The sequence below is a fragment of the Grampus griseus genome (assembly GCF_964374135.1).
Source record: "Grampus griseus genome assembly, chromosome: 5".
Taxonomy (NCBI): Eukaryota; Metazoa; Chordata; class Mammalia; order Artiodactyla; family Delphinidae; genus Grampus; species Grampus griseus.
In genome coordinates this window covers 35,450,310-35,473,441 of record NC_138998.1, presented here as the reverse complement: position 1 = coordinate 35,473,441, position 23,132 = coordinate 35,450,310, and the positions used below count along the sequence as shown (strand labels likewise).

The window sequence follows — 23,132 nt, the reverse complement described above, 5'->3', positions numbered from 1 at the left end:
CAAAGATAGAGGGATGTAACGAGTCTTATCATTCCAATCTACCCAATGTAACTAGCTTGTTACCCAGACACCAGTTCCCCTACACTTTTTCCACCACTTTGGAAAAACGGACTACAACGAAACCTAGCGCCTCTTGAGCAGTTTCATTCATTCCATGAATAAGTAGGCACTTTGTAAGGGACGCGCTTCACCTTTTAGCCAGGCCTTTTTTACCCTTTTGGGGGCACAAAGCGCCCCTGCCGGCTGATAAGGAAATTCCGTAAACTTCAATCCCCCTCCTCTCTGTTTCTGCCCGGCCCACGAAAGCAGGAGCATCACAAAATTCCCAGCCTGGAGCTTGGGTATTACCCACCCAAGCCTAGTGACGAGCCCTCACAGCGTCGCCCGGGCTTCAAAGGTTGAACCGTGTTAACCTTAGGCGGTGGGGTCCGACCTAGCTGAATCCATCACGTGGCCGCAGGAGCCCAATGACCGAGACCCACGCTTTCCAGGCCGCCGCAAGTGCTCACAGAGCCGGAGCTTGCGCGACGCCCCGCCCCGGCCGCACGGTGCACCCGCGTTAATCCTCCCATGAGGTCCCAGCCGCTGGGGCTGCGGGTTCCTACCGAGCATTGTTTCCGAACTTGGCCAGGAGAGCGTTTCCAGATTGGCTTTCTCTGGAGGCGGGCTGAGGACTCATTTGAGAATAGGACTACTTCCTGAAGCGCGAGACAGGAAGTTATCTGGTATGTCTGTAGTCCCGTGGGGAAAGTACCGGCTTCCGCTTTGGTGACGGCTAGAGCAGGCGGTGGGTCGGCGGACTGGCTGTTTTGTCTCGCCGCAGCTAGGGGTCCGTTTCCATCGCAGCACCACGGCCCCCTCCTCCAGCCCAGACCCCGGCGAGGCTGCCCGGGGGGCTCCTTCAGGCTCCTTGACGCCGCTCCAAGGGGCATCTACCTGGCCATCGCCTGGGCCTCCCGCCGGGGGACTGACTCCCGGCTTCAGCACTCAGGGCCACAATAAGAGGTGCCCTTATCAACCCGCGCCCTGCCCCCCTCCCTGAGCCATCGAGACCCTGGTCCAGAGCGACAGCCTAGGACCTGGGACTAGACGTATCCAAGACGCTAAGCCCTGGCCTCCTACAGACGGGGCTCTGCATCGTCTCTGATATGTCACCCACCATCTCCCACAAGGATAGCAGTCGGCAACGACGGCCAGGGACTTTTAACCACTCTCTAGATATGAAGAGCGGTCCTCTGCCGCCGGGCGCCTGGGATGATAATTATCCAGAGTTGGTTGACGGGGAAGGGGACCAAGAAGCTTTTTTGCGGGATATCGGCGCTAGTGACTTCTCAAAACCCCCACGGAGCTGCCGGGCGGAATTAAGCAGCATTTTGCTGTTACTCTTTCTTTACGTGCTTCAGGGCATTCCACTGGGCCTGGCGGGAAGCATCCCACTCATTTTACAGAGCAAAAACGTTAGCTATACAGATCAAGCTTTCTTCAGTTTTGTCTTTTGGCCCTTCAGTCTCAAATTGCTCTGGGCCCCGTTGGTTGATGCGGTTTACTTTAGGAACTTCGGTCGTCGCAAATCTTGGCTTGTCCCTACACAGTATATACTGGGACTCTTCATGATATATCTCTCCACTCAAGTGGACCATTTGCTCGGAAATACAGATGGCAGAACCCCCGATGTGGTTGCTCTCACTGTGACATTCTTTTTGTTTGAATTCCTGGCAGCTACTCAGGACATCGCTGTGGATGGTTGGGCGTTAACCATGTTATCCCGGGAAAACGTGGGTTATGCTTCTACTTGCAATTCAGTGGGCCAAACAGCCGGTTACTTTTTGGGCAATGTTTTGTTTTTGGCCCTTGAATCTGCCGACTTTTGTAACAAATATTTGCGGTTTCAACCTCAACCCAGAGGAATCGTTACTCTTTCAGGTAGTGTATTTAATTTATTATGCTGTTAGGTTTATTGTACGTTTATGAATCCTTTCGACAGTGTGTGTGGTGTTAGAAGGAACCATTATTTAATGTACTGGAAATCATTCTATGGGAGATAATCCGAGGTAAGTTTTCTGTTCTACTAAAATGAGTTTCAGCCAGAATGATTACATAGAGCAATCATAATTGATCAGTATTCTGAACTGAGCAGAGGAAGGCAACCCAGTAAACATTGTTGTGTCATAGCAAACAAAACTCTGAGTCTAGGGATACCTTGGCACTTGCCTAATAATACTCAGATGCACATTTTTTAGAAGACTGGCTGGTGTGAAGACATGAGCCCAGCCTTATTTCAGAATTTTCCTTTCGTCTTTTGTTAGACTGAGGTTTCTAGCTCCATGTTTTCTGGTCCATTTCTACCCCTACCCTTATACCAAGAGCCCTCATGTAGCCTTCTGGTGAATAGAACAGGGTTAATTCATTTAAGCATTAATGAGCAGGCTAAGTGACAGGGTTCAAAGGGCCTCCTGTGATTAAAGCCAAGTCCCGCCCACAAGAAGAACTTGCCAGTCAGACTTGGCATTTGCTGTTGTTGAATTACAAGATTTCATGAAATGGGTAAGTAGAGTTCCAGAATGCACAAAACACCAGGTGAAAATGCACTGAAGCAGCAAAGTACAGAAAGATACAAGACAGTACATGCAGTGTTCAAAGTGCCTGAAGCAGTCATTGTGGGGCCTGATTTTGGACAATGATGCTGAAAGAAAGGTTGTAACCAAATTAAAGGTTGTTGACGAAATTCTTTAGTTGCTGTGAGTAAGAGTTTAAAGTTTATCCCGTAGGAAATTGGGTGTAAATTCTACAGATTTCCCCCTCTTTCAGCATGAGCACAATACAAGGCCGGTAAGGTTTTCTGTTTTTTTGTTTTGTTTTGTTTTGTTTTTTAACTTTCCTAACAACTGAGAAACAGTAAATTACCAATATCAGGAATGACCAACACTGGGAATATAGTAGAATTCTTCATTCTGGTAGTGATGATCAGTTTAGGTGACTATCTCTTAAAGTTTAAACAGCTAAACTTGCTCTCATTTTCCTAGTACTAGGGGATTCCCAATAGGGTAAATGTCAGGGCAAGGTGTGTGGTGAGGGAAGTTTAAGGGCTATATCATAATATTCAGGGAAGGGAGGAAGGGATTCCCAACTGTATTACTGAAATCGTATACAGCCCCTCCACACCCCTACACCCTATAAGTGATCCCCTTTCTACCTCCTCAAACTGCCAGTGAGCCACTACTACTGATGAAATAATAGTTATACTTTTCCTCAGTTGGTTTACGGCCAAAAATGGTTGAGAGATATTGCTGTGCACCTAGACAGATTTGTCTCTGAGTGTTCTGGGGTCCCACTCCTGCTATATGGATAATTCTCTGCTTACAAATACTTCATGAATGCATCGTTGCTTTTTTATGTGTCTTGCTTTTCCTTTTTTACTGGGACTGTTCATATCACCAAAAAGGGCTAATAGGATGATGTGTTACTTAACATGGGAAACTCTCAATAAATAAATCAAGATTGAAGAGACTATGGAAACTAAATTACTAAGTAAATTAGAGCTTTCTCACAAGTGTGATAAAAGAGTGATTAATAAAATATCATTCCAGAGAATGCCATTAACTGTTCCCCTATGGGAAGATCAAAATTGAGCCACTGGATTTTTATTTACACTGATTTATTATTTTGAATAGCTGTTTGTTCTGGAGTTTGAACTTTGTTCTCCAGGAAATTTTAAAAATAGTTTACTTTTTAATAAGTTAAGAGTTGAAGAGTCCTGCATTTTCATTCTCCTTTGTATGACTGTACATATCACATTTATAGGGTTTTTTTTGGAACTTAGTATAACTAAGAGTAACCAGTGGCTTTGAGGAATTTAGAGAGCACAGAAAGAATCATGAAGGAAATACAGTTGCTTAGGTAATAAAAGAAGAGGCAAACACTGAGGCAGATGTTTACAAAATGAGGAAATTAAAAAGAGGCATAATTATTTTTTAAAATTCTGAAATACGTTCTGTTATTAGCACTTTGTTTTGAGTTACAGATACACAGAGATAGACTATATTGAGAAAGAACAGTTTTTGCAATCTAGAAAGCAGTAATCTAAATAGTAAATTTAGAACAGGAAGGAGAGGATGAAAACACAGTCCCTTAGAAAGAAAACCTTGATTATGCTGAGATTGGCTTTTTGGTACCTTCAGGGATACAGAACAGTCCTTAACTCAGAGGTAGCCTTTTTTTTGTTCCTGCCCCCTTGGTTTTCAAGGATCTTTAGTAGCAAAGAGAGATAACGTTTTAAGCTTCAAGCAATGGGAGAGTAACCCAGTAGGACACAGAGATTAGAACATAAAGTTTTATGCCTTGAAAAGATCATATATTTCAGTTCCTCATTCTTACTGATGAGGAAACTGATCAGGAAATTGTAACTGGCTAGTTAGAGGTAGAGATAGATATACCTACAGCTTAGGTTTCCTGACTCCTTATTTGGTGATTTTCCTCCATTTGGTAGGAAACTAGGAAAAACTAGGAAAAACTGTAATACATTCTTTAGCATCTAAATCTAGGCTTGAAACATTCCCTTACATTCTCAAAAGATAAAACTATAGAGATAGAAAACAGATCAGTAGTTGCTAGGGGTTGTGGATGAGAAGGTTACTATAAATAAATAGTATGAAGGAGTTTTGGGGGTGTTGAAACTGTTCTGTAATGATTTGAATTTATGCATGTGTTAAAATTCATAGAACTGTACACCAAAAAATTGTTTTACTGTATAATTACTTAAGATTTCTAAAAATTTTTTAAAAGAATCCATTACCTTACAAGTTAATCCCTGGGTAAATATCATACACAGTATATGATATACAGTCCTTGAGTTTCACTCTATTTTTGCCTTGAGTGGAACAAATTCATAAATCTGGTGGATCTCACATCTCAGTATAGACAAAGGAAGAAGTGAACTTCTTTTCAAATGTTAGGGCCTTAGTAGTAAAGTGAGATAGCTGGGAATACTGGAGCTACTAGATTCAGGAGAGATTAAATATTAAAAACTGGAGACCATACCCCAGAAAGAAGGTTTAAAGCCTTTTTCCTTTTAAAAACAAAGCAAAGGAGAAATGGTACTGTATGCTTTCCTTGTCCAGTAAAGAACTGTAGAATAGCTTTTGTGGATGGGGTGCATAAAAGCCAATTTACAAAATACACTGTAAACCAAAAAAGTATTTGATTTTATTTGGCATATGTCTTACTCTGAATTTCACTTCTAACTTTATTGAAATTTATTTGGAGGCCAATTGAATTAGCCTTTACTATGTAAATTTATCAACAAAACAGTCAGAACCTCACTAATTACAAGCAGTCTCCTACTTTCATTTATAGTGTTCCTGAAAACTATAATTTAATTGGAGAAAGCAAAATAGACTTACCTAATACAAGATGTTTTCCTAGGAAATTAAAAATGAAATATAAGGACTTTACTGGTGGCACAGCAGTTAAGAATCCACCAGCCAACGCAGGGACACGGGTTCAAGCCCTGGTCCGGGAAGATCCCACACGCCGCGGAGCAATTAAGCCCGTGCGCCACAGCTACTGAGCCGCGCACCTAGAGTCCATGCTCCAAAACAAGAGAAGCCACCGCAATGAGAAGCCCGTGCACCACAACGAAGAGTAGCCCCCGCTCGCCGCAATTAGAGAAAGCCCTCATGCAGCAACGAAGATGCAATGCATCCAAAAATAAATTAATTTATTTATTTTTTTAAAAAATGAAAAATATAAAACCCCTGATTCCACCTGTTCTTTTAAATACAATTTTGGATAAATGTTGCATTTTATACATGTCCTTTTCATTCTTTTTATTATTTCATATTTTTTAATGTGGGGTTTTTATCTTACTATATATATATATATAGCTTAGTATAGGAGGTCACAAATACATATTTTTGTTTTTAATTTTTATTGGAGTATAGTCGATTTACAATGTTGTGTTAGTTTTAGGTGTACAGCAAAGTGAATCTGTTATACATATACATATATCCACTCTTTTTTAGATTCTTTTCCCACATAGGCCATGACAGTATTGAGTAGAGTTCCCTGTGCTATACAGTAGGTTCTTATTAGTTATCTATTTTATATATAGAATTGTGTATGTGTCAATACAAGTATGTATTTTATATGTGAGTATGCATGCTGAAACATTTATTAAGGATGGGGTGCATATTCAAAAAGCAAGATGTTTGTTCCGTTACAGAATTTCTATTTCTTGGTTTGGTGTTATCTAAGAAAAATATTTTTAATTTAATTTCTTCCCTTTACTTTTATTTATTTATTTATTTATGGCTGCATTGGGTCTTCATTGCTGCATGTGGGGGCTACTCGTTGCGGTGTGCGGGCTTCTCATTGCGATGGCTTCTCTTGTTGCGGAGCACGGGCTCTAGGCACGCTGGCTTCAGCAGTCGTGGCATGTGGGCTCAGTAGTTGTGGCTCGTGGTCTCTAGAGCGCAGCTTTAGTAGTTGTGGTACACGGGCTTAGTTGCTCCGCGGCATGTGGGAATCTTCCCAGACCAGGGATTGAACCCACGTCCCCTGCATTGGCAGGCTGATTCTTAACCACTGTGCCACCAGAGAAGTCCCTTCCCTTTACTTTTGAACACATGATAGCTGAAGTCCAATCATCATCAGTTAAGGCTCCAGAATACATGATTCAAAACACCTACAGATTTCTTTCTTTTTAGATATTTTATATTGTCTTGTATTTGAGACCTACATTTCTTATTCCTAGTACAGTCATAGAACTTTTGCATTCTTAAATTTCCCATTAGTTTTTAAAAACTTTATTTAAATAGTAATTATGGATTCACGGGAGGTTGCAGAGAAATGTTTAGAGAAGTCCATGCACCCTTCCCCTAGCATCCATTGTTAAAATCTTATTACATAACCATAGTACAATATCAAAACCAAGAAATTGACATTGGTACAATCCATAGAGCTTATTTAGATTTCACTAGTTATACATATATTCATTTATGTGTGCGCGTGTGTAGCTCTATGTAATTTTATCACATGTGTAGCTTTATATAACCTCCACCACTACTATCAAAATACTCAACTGTACCATCACCACAAAACTCTTGTGTTGCCTCTTCACAGCTATACCCATTTCCTCTTCTCCATCCCTAATCCCTGGCAGCCACTCATCTGTTTTCCATCTTTATAATTATGTTATTTCAGAGATGTTACATAAATGAAATCATGCAGTATGTATCCTTTGGAGGTTGGCTCTTTTCACTCTGAATAATTTCTTTGAGGTTCATCCAAGTTGTTGCATGGATCAGTGATTTGTTCAGTCTTATTGCTGAGAAATATTCCATTTGTTAGAAATACCACAGTATATTTTACCACTCATCCATTGAAGGCAATTTGAGTAGTTTCCAGTTTTTGGCTATTGCTATGTGAAAATAAGTCTTCATTTCTTTCAGATAAACGCCCAAGAGTACAAATGCTTGTTTACGTTAAGTGCATTTTTACCTTTGAAAGCGACTGCCCAATTTTTTTCTGGAGTGGCTATGTCATTTTATCTTCCCACCAGCAATACGTGAGTGATCCAGTTTCTCTGCATCCTTGCCAGCATTTCATGTTACCATTATTTTTCACTTTAGCTATTCTGATGAACCCTGCCTCTTCGTGTGATAGTTTGGAATGCTCACTGTCAGCTGTTTTATAAAAGTCTGAATTCAGCTTTCAGCTTACAAAAAGTGATTTAGGGGTGTCAGGATGTAGGTTGTACAAAAGCTGAATGCAAGAACCTCCTATCATAGCATCAGAGGAGAGATAATGTCATACATGTTTAATTAAAATGGATTTTGTGCTTGGCTTGAACATATTTTAAAAAATGGAAAGAGTGATTCATTTCCATCTATTCAGTGATACAGGCCCCAGATTTAGCATGAGGTGGAAGCATTGAATCTATTGGCCTCTCAGCTTCAGTCTTGCATCCTGGGCTGAGTTTAAGTCTAGTGTTTTGGGACAACAGGGATCTTGCTAGTCAGACAGCTGCTTAATCTAGTGCTTGATTGAAGAAACCATTTCTTCTACCCCAGAGGAAAACCTGGCATTGTTGGAGTTAATGAAAAAGTATGTGATCTAAAGATGGCACCTTCCTAAGGGGTTAGGAAAACCAAACTCTTAGGAAGCTTTCAAAATTAGCTTTGTATTTAAGTTAATTTTTGCATTGCATGCTGTCTTTCAAAAATCTAATCCCCAAATAAGATATGACTATATTGTATTATAATCAAAACAGAATTTTCTGGGAGTGCTCCTCAGTATAGATATTTCAAGCAAATGTTTAAAAGGGAGAGATTTGTGACATAGCAGAAAATTCTGTTTCTTGCTAAGACTTAGCTGGAGACCCAGGGCCAGATACATAGTATATCTATTTCAGTTTCTTCCATTGTGAAAGAGCAAGTGGACTGATGATAGCTGTCTAAATTCCCTTCATGCTCTAACTTGTGAAGTAGAGAAAGCTGTACTGAAAGCAAGATGAAAGGAAGGCCTGAGCGTTATTTAGAACAGAAACTGAAAGTTTGTTTTCCTGCAACTTCTGAAGGACTAAAGTTCATTTCCATAGTGTGAGAGTTAGAGAGAGAACCTGTCCTGAGCCAAAGATGGTTGTATCAGACAGTGCTTCTTAATTTTTCTACCTCTTCTGATGGTGGAAGAGAATGAACCTGTACCACGAAGGGTCTGGGGGCTTGGTCCAAAGCCTTGAAAGCTTGAAATTTTTTTGAAATCTTATGTTTTATCTTTAAAATTCATGGAAATTTTGCCTTCTCTATAATATATGTTTTTCATGAAAATGTTTCTTTCTAAGTTATTGAGTAAATGAACTGTTTAGGAAGATGGACCATGTTTGATTTGCATACCCTATGGTATACCACCGTATGGGGAGATGGAGGTGGGGAGGGGGGAATACAAGTAACCAGTTCAAAGAAGTATTCGTAAGTGTCTGTGTTCCAGACTTCTTGATTGGAGCTACAATAAGCACCTTTTTTCTCAGGTGTATCTGTTTAGTAGGAAGACAGCCTACTTGCAGTAGGTGTTTCTGAGCATCTGGGTAGTATAATGAAGAACATTCTTGTTTTAGAGTCAGATCTGAGTTTGAATCCCACCTCTGGCACTTCCTGGTTTGTGATTCTCTTTCACTGGGTATAAAACAGGAATAATAATGCTTGTCTTGGAGAGTGAGTTTGAAGGTTATTGCCCTGTCCTGTGTCTTGCTTTGGCATAATAGGAGCTCAGGTGCTGGCTATTATATCCTTTTTGATTACTGGTGCATTGTTACATGCTCTTAATTTTTGCACTCATTGGAGCATTAGGTAAGATCTAGTAGCCACTTCAGAATATTTAACTTGTCTTACAGGTCTTTGCACAAAATCGTGTTTAAGAAACTTGAACATCAGCTCTGACATCTTGATCATACATATATATGTCACAATGCTTTTGCAGATAAAATATATAAATCAGAATCAACCAGAATGTTAATAATGAAATATTTAGATTATTCTTGCTAATAATATCTTTCTAGTGGTTGGTATATCAGACTATGGTTGTTCTGTAGGATCCAAGCAGTATTAATAAACAATAGCCAATAGTCTAATAATAGTATTTATGGTAATGGCATTCATAAATCTTAATACATTTTCTGGCAGGGGTTAAGCCTCTCTTTCTGAGCCATTACTTCATTCTTCAGTCTCTGTGAGCAATGGAAAGCCTTTGAATGAGGGCTCTGAATGACCTATTGTCACTACTTTCTTCTTTCTTTCAGACTGTTATCTTACCCTCAAAGCACAAAGAAATTAGAAATAATCTTATCTGCAAACAATACTGAAACCTGTTTAACTTGTTCTTAATCTTTTTTCCCTTGGTACTGGTATCACGGAGTTTAAATTCAGATGAAGATTTTGTTCATTAAAATTGGGAGAATAGGGGCTTCCCTGGTGGCGCAGTGGCAGTGGTTGAGGGTCCGCTTGCCGATGCAGGGGACACGGATTCGTGCCCCAGTCCGGGAAGATCCCACATGCCGCGGAGCGGCTGGGCCCGTGAGCCATGGCCGCTGAGCCTGCGCGTCCGGAGCTTGTGCTCCGCGACACGGGAGAGGCCGCAGCAGTGAGAGGCCCGCGTACCGCAAAAAAAAAAGGGAGAATAGGGAATTCCCTGGCGGTCCAGTGGTTAGGACTCCGTGCTTCCACTGCAGGAGGCATGGGGTTTAATCCCTGGTCGGGGAGCTAAGATCCTGCAAGCCTTGTGGCGCAGCCAAAAAAAAAAAAAATGGGAGTGTATACTAAGCAAATTAAAAAATTTCTTTGCTGAAAGTAGTATATAACTGAAAACTTTTAATTTTCACTTAACGTTTTTTAAAAACTTATTATTCTTATTTATTTATTTTTGGCTCAGTAGTTGTGGCATGTGGGCTTAGTCGCTCCACAGCATGTGGGATCTTCCTGGACCAGGGCTCAAACCCACGTCCCCAGCGTTGGCAGGCGGAGTCTTAACCACTGCGCCATCAGGGAAGCCCCTTGTGCTGGTGCTGCCAGCATCATGACAGAGGATCATACTGAGTATCGCTAGCCTGGGAAAAGATCAAAATTCAAAGTACAGTTTCTACTGAATGCATATCGCTTTCACACCATCATAAAGTTGAAAAATCTCAAGTGAGACCTTCATAAGTCAGGGACCATCTGTATAAATTTCACATTATGGAGAAAAGAATTCACCTCAGAATACAAATTTCTGTATGTGTTTGAAGCAGTTTAGCTTCTTTAATTTGCAAAATTTGAATAGCAGAGCCTTGTTTTTGGTTAGGCTTGTGGAGACTACATAATTAGCCAATTCTAATAGATTCTTAATTCAACATTAATTTTAAAAAGTCTTTATATAGGCACTGTGAAATAATGGAAGGAGTATGAATCTCAAATTCAGAAGATTTAGGTTCAAGTTCTGCCTGTTAATAATTTGACCTTTGGCAAAGGTTTAAATATTCTGAGCTTTTCCTTTCTCTGCATAGTATAATAATGCCTACTTTGCCTGTCTCACGTGTTTACTACAAAAATCAAATGAAATAACTTATAAGAAAGGAACATTTAAATACTAAGGTGAATTTGGTCTATGCATGAGGGAAGTTGATCTAAATGAATGATGCTGTCTGCCTCCATCGTAAGTGAGAGTTAAGCTGTAGTGACCCAGCACAGCAACCGAGCAAGACTGAATACAGAGGAAACCCTGACTCAAGAATAGTAGACCTTTTTTTGGAAAAAGGTGACTAGGCTTCATGAACAGTCAGTTATGCTGCATGAGCAATAAAATAAAAAGCAAACATATTTAAAACTGAATATGATTTTAGAATGTTAGAGCTAGAAAACATCTGGGATTTTCTAGGGAACCTCTCTTATTTTACGGATGAAGAAACTGAGGGTTATCCACTAAGTTTTGTTTTTTTTAAAATAAATTTTATTAGAATAATGAAAAATAATACATGCGGATAACCATAGGATACACACATAGGAATTTAAAGGTAAATTTTATACTTTTCAATATGAAACAAAGTACATATCTCATGGAGATATATTTCTAGAGATGCCATGAAACAATAGAGTAATAATCTTGAAAAGTATCGGAACATAATATAGGAATTACTAAATAATAAAAAGGTTCAACTCCATTACATGTAGCATAAAATACAGGTATTGGAGAAAGTTTTATAGAGACAAAATAAGATGCATTTCTTAGGGTGGTTAAGGAGACACAAGTTTTTGAAATCAGTTGTATGAGGCACTGACTTAAAATGTAATATCAGGCAATGTAACCTCTCAGCCTGTTTCTTCATCTGAAGATTGGGGCTAGTAATAACTTCCCCTGTTGTACTATTGTAGTAAAGGAAATGATATGTGTAAGATGCTTAGCACATTTATGGCACATGGTATGCACTCAAGAAATGGTGCCTCTATTATTACTATTATTTTTAGCTGTTATGCAGAATCTTCCAGGACATTATTCACTCCCTCCGCTTAATTTGTTTGCAATATGGGCTAACGGCCCAGGCATCTTTCACTGGAACAACCCAAATAGTACTCTTCATGTGTCTTTTTTGTGCATCTACAAGTACGAGAAAATTACTTATGTATCATAGTATTGAAAGAGAAGGTTATTCTTAAACAGATTAAAAACAAAGTTTAAAAACAAAAGGCAGAAAGTCTAATGTAAATGATCATCTGTTTGTTGTTTAAGTTGTCAAAATTTAATAAAGAACTGAAATGGTTTAAGTGCTTAAGAAGTATGACTTAAGATGGATCTTATGGGATATGAAAATCATCTCCTGCCCTTAAGCAGTTTCCTTGAATAAAATGACACAGCAGGTGTCACAGTTTGGTGACTTTTATTTCATTCAACCCACTAAACCCTTTCCTTGTTAAGTATCACTGTCTATGTAATGTATGTTTAACAGAGACAGGACTGTCTTATTCATCTGCTGTGCCTCATCTGGTGCCTTGAACATGACAAGCCCTATGTGTTCATTTTTTTTTTTAACAGATTTTAGTTGAGGAAAAGTTGTGTACAGAATTATTTAGTATCAATGAAGACATGTTATTTCAAAGGTTAATTATAGATTTAAAACGTTTTTAATTTCAGACTTCCTTTTCTTCTGGGGAACTGTATTTTTGATAACAACAACTTTAGTTGCCCTTCTGAAAAAAGAAAACAAAGAAGTATCAGTAGGAAAAGAAGAAACCCAAGGGATCACAGATACTTACAAGCTGCTTTTTGCAATTATAAAAATGCCTGCAGTTCTGACATTTTGCCTTCTGATTCTAACTGCAAAGGTAAGAGATTTATAAAGCAAATTCCCCATTCTGTTACAATTAACAATATCATGGAATACTTCTGTTGCCTTTTCGTAAGTCCCTTTCCAGTAATATTAGAATTTAACAATAAAAACTAATATACTTTGTTTACTAAATGTGTTTTAAAAGGTGTGATGATATCAAATCAAACATAACTTCAAAGTAAGCTAAATGTCTTAAGATCTTGAAAAAAATTATGCCAATTTGAAGTACTTCTAATAAATGTGAGTTTTTAAATGAATGATATTAATGCTTGGAATGGAAATGAATACCTTAAAAAAATAATAGCTCTCTACTGTTAGAATGAGTATATACCTAATGTCAAAGGTATTAAAATTATTTACTTAGAATGTAATTTACAAAGATATGGAAATGTATGATTATTAGAAGTCCATTTAAAAATCAGTTGGATTATTTTAAAATGTTAGACGGAAATATACTATGAAATAAAGGGGGGTTTTGGTGACTTTTTAAGAATTCTGTATGTTTTCTGTATTAAGATGTCTTAATTTTATAGTTCTAAAACATTTTAAAGAGATTATGTTAGAAGAAAGGTAAGTATATTTTGTTATAGTGAACTATTGCTAGTATTGGAATTAATATCATAAAATATAAAATCAGTTATAGGATTTTCATATTATATTTAAACCTATCAACATAAACACTTTCACAGCTATCTTTTGATAACCCTAAAGTAAAAATTACAGCCTCATTGTTTTGAAGTACTGAGTTTTTCCTCCTCTCTAAGGATAAGGAGGGTTACATTTTTAGGAAATGTTAGGAAGGTTTAAACTTAAGGTTCAACTTTAGAAATGCTAAAAGTTTCAAGGAAGATAATAGTATTATCTAATTATATCATTTAGAGATAACCATTGGTAACATTTTTGGTATATTTCCCTCCAGCCTCCTTTTTTCCCCTATGTATGTATGTGTGTGCATGCACATGTGTGTACATAAACTTGACATATATAATTAATACATTAATTATAATTAAGAATTAATATTAATATATATACACACAAATACTTTAAAAGTGGAATTGGATCATACTGTGTATAATTTTTTATTTTGTTATTGTCTTATTCCATATTCCTGTATCATTAAATAATATTTTATAATATACTTTTTAATAGCTATAAATTGTCACAGTATATAAATTTGCCATAATGTACTCATTTTTCTATTGTTGTATATTTAATTTGCCATGCGTTTTAATTATAAAAATGTACTAGTGAATATTTTTGTGTGTAACTCTTTGGTGTTCTGAATATTTCCTTCCAATAGATTCTTAAGTGAGGAATTAATGGATCAGTGAATATGATTGTTAAATTGCTTTTTAAAAGATTTTAATAATAAATTATACTGTCACCAGCAATGTATAAGGAGTTGCTTCAAATACAGAGTCTAGAATCCCATGTTCCCCCTGTAGAGTAAACCTCACCAAAAGTAACATCTCTCCTAACTTTTAACACCATAGATTAGTTTTCCCTGCTTTTGAGTTTTATATAAATGGAATATCCAGTATGTAGTCTTATGTCTAGCTGTTGTGCTCTTTCACTCAACATCATATTTGTATAATTTATCCATATTGTTATTTATAACAATAGTTTGTTCATCTCATTGCTTATAATATTCCATTGTATGAATATGCCACAATTTATCCATTCTATCAACAAATGTTTAGGTTATTTCTACTTTTGGACTATTATTAATAGTGCTTCTATGAAATTTCATGTAAATTACTTTTGGGGAACATAGGTGAACATTTCTGATGGGTAAATACCTGGGAGTAGAATTGCTGGTCATTAAGAAAAGCATAGTATATACTGCCAAACAGTTTTCCAAAGTCATTGTTCCAATTTTCTCTACCACCAGCACTGTAAGGGAGTTCTAATCACTACGCAGCCTTGAAACCACATGTATTGTCTTTTCAATTTTAACCTTTCTGGTGGGTGTGTAGTGGCATCTCATTATAGTTATAATTTGCATTTCCCTGATGACTAAAGAAGTTGAGCATCTTCTCGTATGATTATTGGCCATTTGAATATCCAGAGTTACCCTTCTCTTTAAATTTGTAGAAGTTTTATTTTTTATATATCCTGGATATGAGTTTTTTTATTAGATATGCGTATTACAAATATCTCCTGTACCACTTTTAAGACAGAGTAAATGTTGAAGTCGGTTTGTGTATCTAATGTTTACAAAGAGAATGTGTTAAGTATAAGTGAAATTCTTTTCTGGACTTAAATGAAATATCTCTGACCTTTAATTTTTTATGTGAAATTTGCTTTTTGGCTCCATTCCGAGAAGTTAAAGTATTTAAAAGTATTTAAAGTAATATTTATCATTAAAAAAATTTTTTTATTTGTATATTTTCACACTTACTGAAAATTTACTTGTATAGTTGAAAGAATGTCCATATATGTTTATCTAAATTCTGTGATTTTTAACATTTAGCTCCACTTCCTTTATTCTGTAAATTGTGCTATTTTACATATTTCTTATGAAGTATTTGAGAGTAGTTTGTACATATCATGTCCCTTTATCCGTAAATACCTTAAGTATGTATCTCCTAAAAACAAGTACTTTCTCTTACAAAGCCACAACTTAATAAAAAATTAGGAAATTTCAATTGATATAGTACTATTTTCTAATCACAGTGCATATCCAGATTTCACCAGTTGTCCCCAGAGCAGCCTTTATAACTTTATTTGTTCCTGGTCAGGGATCCAGTTCAGGATCACACATTGCATTTAGTTAGTATGAGCCTTTCTTTGTCCTTCACGACCTGGACACTTTTTTAAAAAAAATTTATTATTTTATTTTATTGGCATATAGTTGATTTACAATGTTTTGTTTCAGGTGTACAGCAGAGTGATTCAGTTATACATATACAATATATTTATTCTTTTTTAGATTCTTTTTTCATATAGGTTATCACAGAATATTGAGTAGAGTTCCCTGTGCTATATAATAGGTCCTTGTTGGTTATCTACCTTATACATAGTAGTATGTGGTGACCTGGACACTTTTAAAGAAGACAGACCAGTTATTCTGTAGAATGGCCTTCCATTTATGTTTGTCTAATGTTTCTTCATGTTTAGGTTCGTGCTGTGTATTTATGTCAGAAATATCATAGAAATAATACTGTGACATCTTCAGGGAATTATATCAGGAGCCATATCATGTCCCTTTATCCATTAAATATTGTTGTTAACCTTGATTACCTTGTTAATCCATTGCAAAGTTACTATTTTTCCTTTTGTAATTAAAAACTAATTTGTGGGGAAATACTTTGAGACTATCTAAATATCTTATTTCACCTCAAACTTTTACCCACTACTTTTAGCATTCTTATTTGTTTTTGTTGTTTTTAAGAATTAATTTAACTATACCTTTTCTTACCCCTCATTTAACTCAACCTCTTAGATATAATGTTTTCTCAGAATTATTTTTGAAAAGCTAGGTGACTTTTTGGAAATTTTGTTGTCAGTCAGAAATCATCAAAAATGCGTATGGTTTGTGGCAATGATGCTTCATTTTAACCAGATTTATTTGGAGTCAAAGGCTTTTCTTTTAAACTTAAAATATACAAATCAGTAGGTTTGGACTTGGACTCTGTTTATTGTAAGATATAGAACTTTTTGAAATGGAAATTTAGTTGTAATTAAAATTACAGTTCCTAAGAGTGCTGAATTTTCACTTGTTTTCACTTCATATTGTTAGTAGACCATAAGGGCAAAGTGTACCTCCATAACTTGATTGCTGTACCAGATATAATAATAGGATACTTACTTGTAACTGGCATGGGTCAATAATGAGACTGAGGTTCTTAAATTACTTACATATGCTTGGAGGAAAATATTTCATAAGTCACAAATTAAAATATTTTTTTGTTTTTATATTGCAGATTGGTTTTTCAGCAGCAGATGCAGTAACAGGACTGAAATTGGTAGAAGAGGGAGTACCCAAAGAACATTTAGCCTTATTGGCAGTTCCAATGGTTCCTTTGCAAATAATATTGCCTCTGATTATCAGCAAATATACTGCAGGTCCCCAGCCACTAAACATATTTTACAAAGCCATGCCCTACAGGTAAAAATGAAATGAAACCTTACTAAATAAGAGAAGTTAAATAAGGAGCGGTTATCAGTATCACTAATATCTGTGTATAGAGTGTATATGGGAAAAGGCTTGAAAAACATCTTTAACTTCAGTATCATTTATATGCACTTTTATCTCTTTTTAACTTCCTAACAGGTTTTAGATACAGGCTTCTTTCATATGGTAGGCACACAGATTTCTGTTTTTGTTATTGTTTTTTAACCTAAAATGGAGGTCAGCTCCACCTTTCTTTCTTTTTCTATAGATTATTGCTTGGATTAGAATATGCTCTACTGGTCTGGTGGACTCCTAAAGTAGAACATCAAGGGGGATTCCCTATATATTATTATATTATAGTGCTGCTCAGTTATGCGTTACATCAGGTAAGCTTGCCATGGTTTTTCCCAGGAAGTAAACTGTCCTATGTAAAATAAAGACGAAGTTCTTCTACAATTGCCTTAAAATGATGATAATAAATTTTAAGATTTAAGCACGAATCTGTTTCTGAAGAAATTACTTGACAGTGAACTTTAAACCTTGTGGATTTTATTTTTTATATTTTTATTTTTTGCATTTTATTTTAATGAGTTTTATTCATAGAAAGAGAGTTTCTTCTTCATTCACTTCATTTTTTTTTCTTTTGTTCATTCAACAAATATTTGTTACATTTCAGAATTTATCCCAAAGTTAATTAAGAATTCTACCCTTGCTGAGTATCCCTCAGTTCATCCCTAGATTAGGGATTCTTTCCTTCTTCTAGTCCCGGTATTTTCTTTTTTCTGAAAGTATTGAGAAATAATGACAGCTTCTAGATTATACGTCCCAGGTTTTTGGTTTAGATTCTGTATTAAATTTTTCTTTCTTTCTTTTCCTTTCTTTCTTCCTTTCTTTCTTCCTTTCTTTCTTCCTTCCTTCCTTTCTTTCTTTCTTTCTCTCTCTTTCTTTCTTTCTTCCTTTTTCTTTCTTTCTTTTTCTTTCTTCCTTTCTTTCTTCCTTCCTTCCTTTCTTTTTCTTTCTCTCTCTCTCTTTCTTTCTTTCTTCCTTTCTTTCTTTCTCTTTCTCTCTTTCTTTCCTTCCTTTTCTTTCCTTTTTTCTTCCCTCCCTGACCTGGGATTGAACCCAGGCCCTTGGCAGGAAAGCATGGAGTCTTAACCACTGGACCACCAGGGAATTCCCTGTATTAAAAATTATGACTTATTCTTTGTGGTTTTGGAAGCTGGGTGTTAATCTGCTTTTTTTTCTTTATTAAATGTTTGTAATCCCCAAAAGAACTGATCTCCACTTTTCCATAGTCTCACCCAAACTGCTGTTGCAGAATGGGTTTTTCTTTCCCTGGGAATAAATGGTTCAAATAAATGGCAGATGCCCAGTAGTAACCTTTGGGACTCAGTTGCAGTTATTGCTAATATGTGTTTCAGATTCACTTTGGACCTATAGTACCTAGTTTAAACTCTTTGAAAATTATATTTACCAACTCCTCACTGCTTTTAACTGAAACCTAAAAATATGACTACCAGTTAACCTCAGTAATTTTTTGCATACATTTATATCATTTAGGAGAATTCCGTAGTGGATCATGTCTGACTAGCTGTATGTAAAAACACTGAGGCTAAGGTGTCAAATATAATTTTTTTTCTGTTTTGCACATAGTTAATGCTAGGTGCCAAATTGAAGCTAAGAGAAGTAGTTTAGCTTAGTAATGCTTCACTTCTTGAGTAAGTAAAGAAAAATATGATGTAGTTGTCCAAAAATCATTTGTTTGGCTTTGGATTTCATTAGAGAATTTTCCAAAGTGTAGTCATCGAAACTCAGAAAACCAGATGCTTTGTGGTAAAAATATTATAAGGCCAAGTAAATTTGAGAAATGATACATGACATAACCCCTCTTTATGTAGCATCTTAATCATTCCTTCAGCAAATATTAAGTGAATACACCTATTCCATGCCAGGAACCATTGTAAGTACTAAAATAAAACAGTGAATAAATCATGCCAGAATCCCTGCCCTTAAGATTATATTCTAAAGGCTTTCAGGAGAACTACAGTCTAATTTTGTGTAACTTAGTGTTTCTCAGTCTTATTTGACTTTGGAACTCCTTTTTCTATGAACATCCCATGGAACAGTATTCAAAGGAATTCTATTTTAGAAACATGGGTTGTTTTCATGTTCCTAAATGAAGGGTTAATTCTTGCCTCTCAAGGAGATTTTTCTCTTTAGTTTGTCACATAAATTTTGAATTATATACATAAAATTATATATTCATATTCCCTTTGAATATTTGAGTGCTTATATGTATAATACATATATACTATACACACATATGATATATTTAGGTATAGTGTAAATATAGTGTTTTGCTTATTACTATATGGATCTTTCAATACTACCTCATCTGTCATTCTCAGTTGAGCCTTCCTTGACTACTTGTGATAAAATTAATCTCCCATATATTTAGGCTCTGATAGCACAATGTGTGTACTTCTTTTTTCAATACTTACCACATTTCATCATAACTATTTATTCCCTATTTTCCCAGCTTAGAATAAATTCTTCAAGGGCACAGAGGGACTGTGTCTTATTCATCTTTGTATTGCCATGACCAGACATTAAAGCCTGGCTTGTAGTAGGTGCTCAATAAATGTTTGTTGATTGAGTTTAATAAGAGTCATGAAAATTAATTTTCTGGTTTATGCTTTCAATGTTCTTAATTTAGACCATAGCTTTTTAAAGTCTAATTGTACTGAAGATGTTTTACATTTTCCCTGTAGGTTACATTGTATAGCATGTATGTTTCCATAATGGCTTTCAATGCGAAGGTTAGTGATCCACTTATTGGCGGAACATATATGACCCTTTTAAATACTGTGTCTAACCTGGGAGGAAACTGGCCTTCTACGGTAGCTCTTTGGCTGGTAGATCCCCTCACAGTGAAAGAGTGTGTAGGAGCATCAAACCAGAATTGCCGAACACATGATGCTGTTGAGGTAAGTATGTTGCAATTTTAGATAATGTTAAGGTAATATTAAGATATTAATTTCCTCGTTTTTGCCTCTAGAAGTACTACATCTTTTTAAAATTGTATCTGCCCATAGTTTCTAATAGCTTTTTCTTTCCCGTCATAACTGAGGGTATAAACACACTCACATCAGTAAGTGAAGCTCACTTGAAGTTGCTTCTCAGCAAGAGAGGAGCAGTCTCTCTCTCCTTCACCTTGTGTACCATTGTCCTTATACACTAGGCATTTAATAAATGCATGATTAATAGCTAAGGTATATAATGATATAAGAAGGAGAGTTCCATTGGCTATTCATATAACAAATGGTGTTAAAACTGAATGGTTAGTAGTTTGTTGATAAATTATTTCAAAGTAACAATAACCCACTTCTGGAGTAAATTCCTTGGAAATTTCCTCACATTTCCAAATATGAAAAGCTGTATCTTGAAAATGAATATTGTTTACAGCAAGAGCTGAAAATTCTTTTTAATACTGTTAGTAGCATTAGAGAGATTAAGATGCATTAACTTGTTTTGTCACTTGGAGTGAATGAAATGTTTTAACAAAAGTATATTTTGATTAATCCTTTAAATAACAAAGCAGAAACGTAATTGCTGAATACTTCCATTTTGAAATTGTGGAGTATTTATTGATATTATAATTTTATTTTTACAGCTTTGCAAAAAACTCGGTGGCTCATGTGTTACAGCACTGGATGGTTATTATGTGGAGTCCATTATTTGTGTTTTTATTGGATTTGGTTGGTGGTTCTGTCTTGGTCCAAAACTTAAAAAGTTACAGGATGAAGGACCATCTTCATGGAAGTGCAAAAGAAGCAAGTAATGCATTCACTACTGGACATTCTAGAAAGGTAACTCTAGTTTAGTTTTAACTCAGAGAGTTATGATAATCAGTGTACAGGAGTATAAAATATTATTTTAAACAGGAAATTATTAATATAAAATGTCAAATGGTTAAAAATATAGAGACCTCTCTGTATATTTAAATATACTTTTCCTTGCCTTGTCAATGTATTTAAAGTTTACTTAAGGTCAGGAAATTGGTACTAAAACAACTTTTCTGATCTTGTTATTTGATTTATGTCTTTTTAATTTACTGACCAAAGCATGTTTTAAGCTGCAATGCAGTAGTCATGGGTGGTAACCATGCAGTCAAGTATTGTTATCAGTACCTATCATTGAGCTATATTAAAATGTTTGGTAAAATATATTAAATGGAACAGAGCTTGATATTCAGGTACTAACTACAACTAGTTTGGCCTTGTTGGCAGTTAAATCTTATTTTGAATTGTAAATTGGTTAAATTTGTTATGGAATTTGTTGAGAAGAGAATATAAACTACTGAAAAACCATTTTAGTTTTAACTTTTCTGACCATAACCACATTGTGCTAATGAATCTGTGTTAAAAAGACTATTTTAAATGTATTTCCTGCTTTTGTAAGCATTAAAGACTTATAGGAAGATTATTCAAACTATTTTTTATAAAATGAAAGCTGACTTTTATTGGTTCCCCTCCCCCTTCCCCCTTTTGAAAGATATTTTGATTACTTGTTAATTTTACCGTAAAGCTTACATATGGTTTTTTGTCATAAGTGCTTCATGGCACATGGACAGCTCACAAGTGGTTCAAATTTAATGTTGTATGTATGTTCATGGCAAAGTTTTGAAAATAAAAATTAAACGTTTTTCTTCAAGTAGTCTTCTTTTTATTATTGAGAGAAAAACAGTAAAACTTACTGATTAAGAAAAATTTAAATGAATAATAGTGTAATTTTAGAAACTGTTTTGAAGAGAGAGACAAAGACATTTTGTGCCTTTGACAAATAATGTGTTGGAAAAAGATTTCTTAATTAAGCACTGTACTAATGAGAAAAGCTCTCACAATTATACCGAATCAGGTACTATGTTTCCTCTTATTAAAACACATCCTTCTGTTTGTAAACTATAGTTTCTGGTGGGGAATTGCTATCCCAGGAGAATTAAGCTTTTGAGTACTTTAGCAATTTCCAACATATTATGTGTACCTGGTAATAAGGTTCTTTGCATATTTTGTGTTGTATGGTACTCAGACTCTTTAGAGATTACATAAAGCCTTCAAAAGTTAGAGAAAAAGAGATATTAAGTTGACTCTTATTTTTTTTTAACATCTTTATTGGAGTATAATTGCTTTACAATGGTGTATTAGTTTCTGCTTTATAACAAAAGTGAATCAGTTATGCATATGTCCCCATATCAGTTGACTCTTATTTAATAATTATTATCTTTGTGGGAAAATACATACTAATGTTTGATTTTGTTAATTTTATAACATAGGTTGAATTTTAGAGTGGGGTTTTTATAAGTAATGGAGGATAAAATGGGTGGGAAAAAATGGCACTCAGCGTCTGAAGAAAGATAGAGGCAGTGGCTTCTAGAACTCATGCATTGCCATTGGAAAGCCTGTGTTGGGCATCACTGTCAGATCCTGAAGAATCACCTGGAAAATCGTCCTAGAGACATCCCAAACCATAGACTACAGTACTTTGTAACGTGTGTTGTCCTTTGTCATGTATTATAATCAAAATGTTTACATGAATAAAGAAAACCTACTAACTTCCATATGTGAAATGTATTTTAATTTTGTTTTTTTTTTTTTTTTTGCGGTACGCGAGCCTCTCACCGCTGCGGCCTCTCCCGTTGCGGAGCCCAGGCTCCGGACGCGCAGGCTCAGTGGCCATGGCTCACGGGCCCAGCCGCTCTGCGGCACGTGGGATCTTCCCGGACCGGGGCACAAACCCGTCTCTCCTGTATCGGCAGGCGGACTCTCAACCGCTGCGCCAGCAGGGCAGCCCTGTATTTTGATTTTTAACTTTTGTATTAAGAAGCTCACATTGCCATAATTACCTTTATCTTTTCCCCATATTATTACAAATTATACATACTTTCAAACGTACTTTAAGTTTATAAATCATTGATGACTTGAAGTTTTAAAGTGTATTTTAAGCCTTAACGGTAAGGTGAAAGCCATTCCATTAATTACACTTGCTCTAGAAATGAACACTTGCTTTGAATCGTAGTCATTTGGTTATTTGGATACATGCTTGTAAGGTTTGCCAAAAGAATGACTTGTTAATATCAATGTTGCATACACTGATCACTGTTGGCAT

The 23,132-nt window shown here is 36.0% G+C and overlaps 1 protein-coding gene across 3 annotated transcripts; it reads left to right on the top strand.

The window, feature by feature from the left end:
• Nucleotides 1–775: 775 nt before the first annotated feature.
• On the top strand, nucleotides 776–22,729 carry SLC33A1 (solute carrier family 33 member 1). 3 transcript variants are annotated; one of them, XM_082654772.1, is made up of 6 exons: nucleotides 776–1,923; nucleotides 12,655–12,845; nucleotides 16,777–16,961; nucleotides 17,236–17,353; nucleotides 19,739–19,954; nucleotides 20,641–22,729. In XM_082654772.1, exons 1-6 carry the CDS (start codon nucleotides 1,149–1,151, stop codon nucleotides 20,806–20,808), a joined length of 1,653 nt encoding a protein of 550 aa, XP_082510898.1. In that variant the 5' UTR covers nucleotides 776–1,148; the 3' UTR covers nucleotides 20,809–22,729. The 3 variants fall into 3 exon arrangements, with proteins under 3 accessions (XP_082510898.1, XP_082510899.1, XP_082510900.1); XM_082654774.1 differs by lacking the exon at nucleotides 12,655–12,845 and having other exon boundaries at nucleotides 1,634–1,923; XM_082654773.1 differs by lacking the exons at nucleotides 12,655–12,845; nucleotides 17,236–17,353.
• Nucleotides 22,730–23,132: the final 403 nt, after the last annotated feature.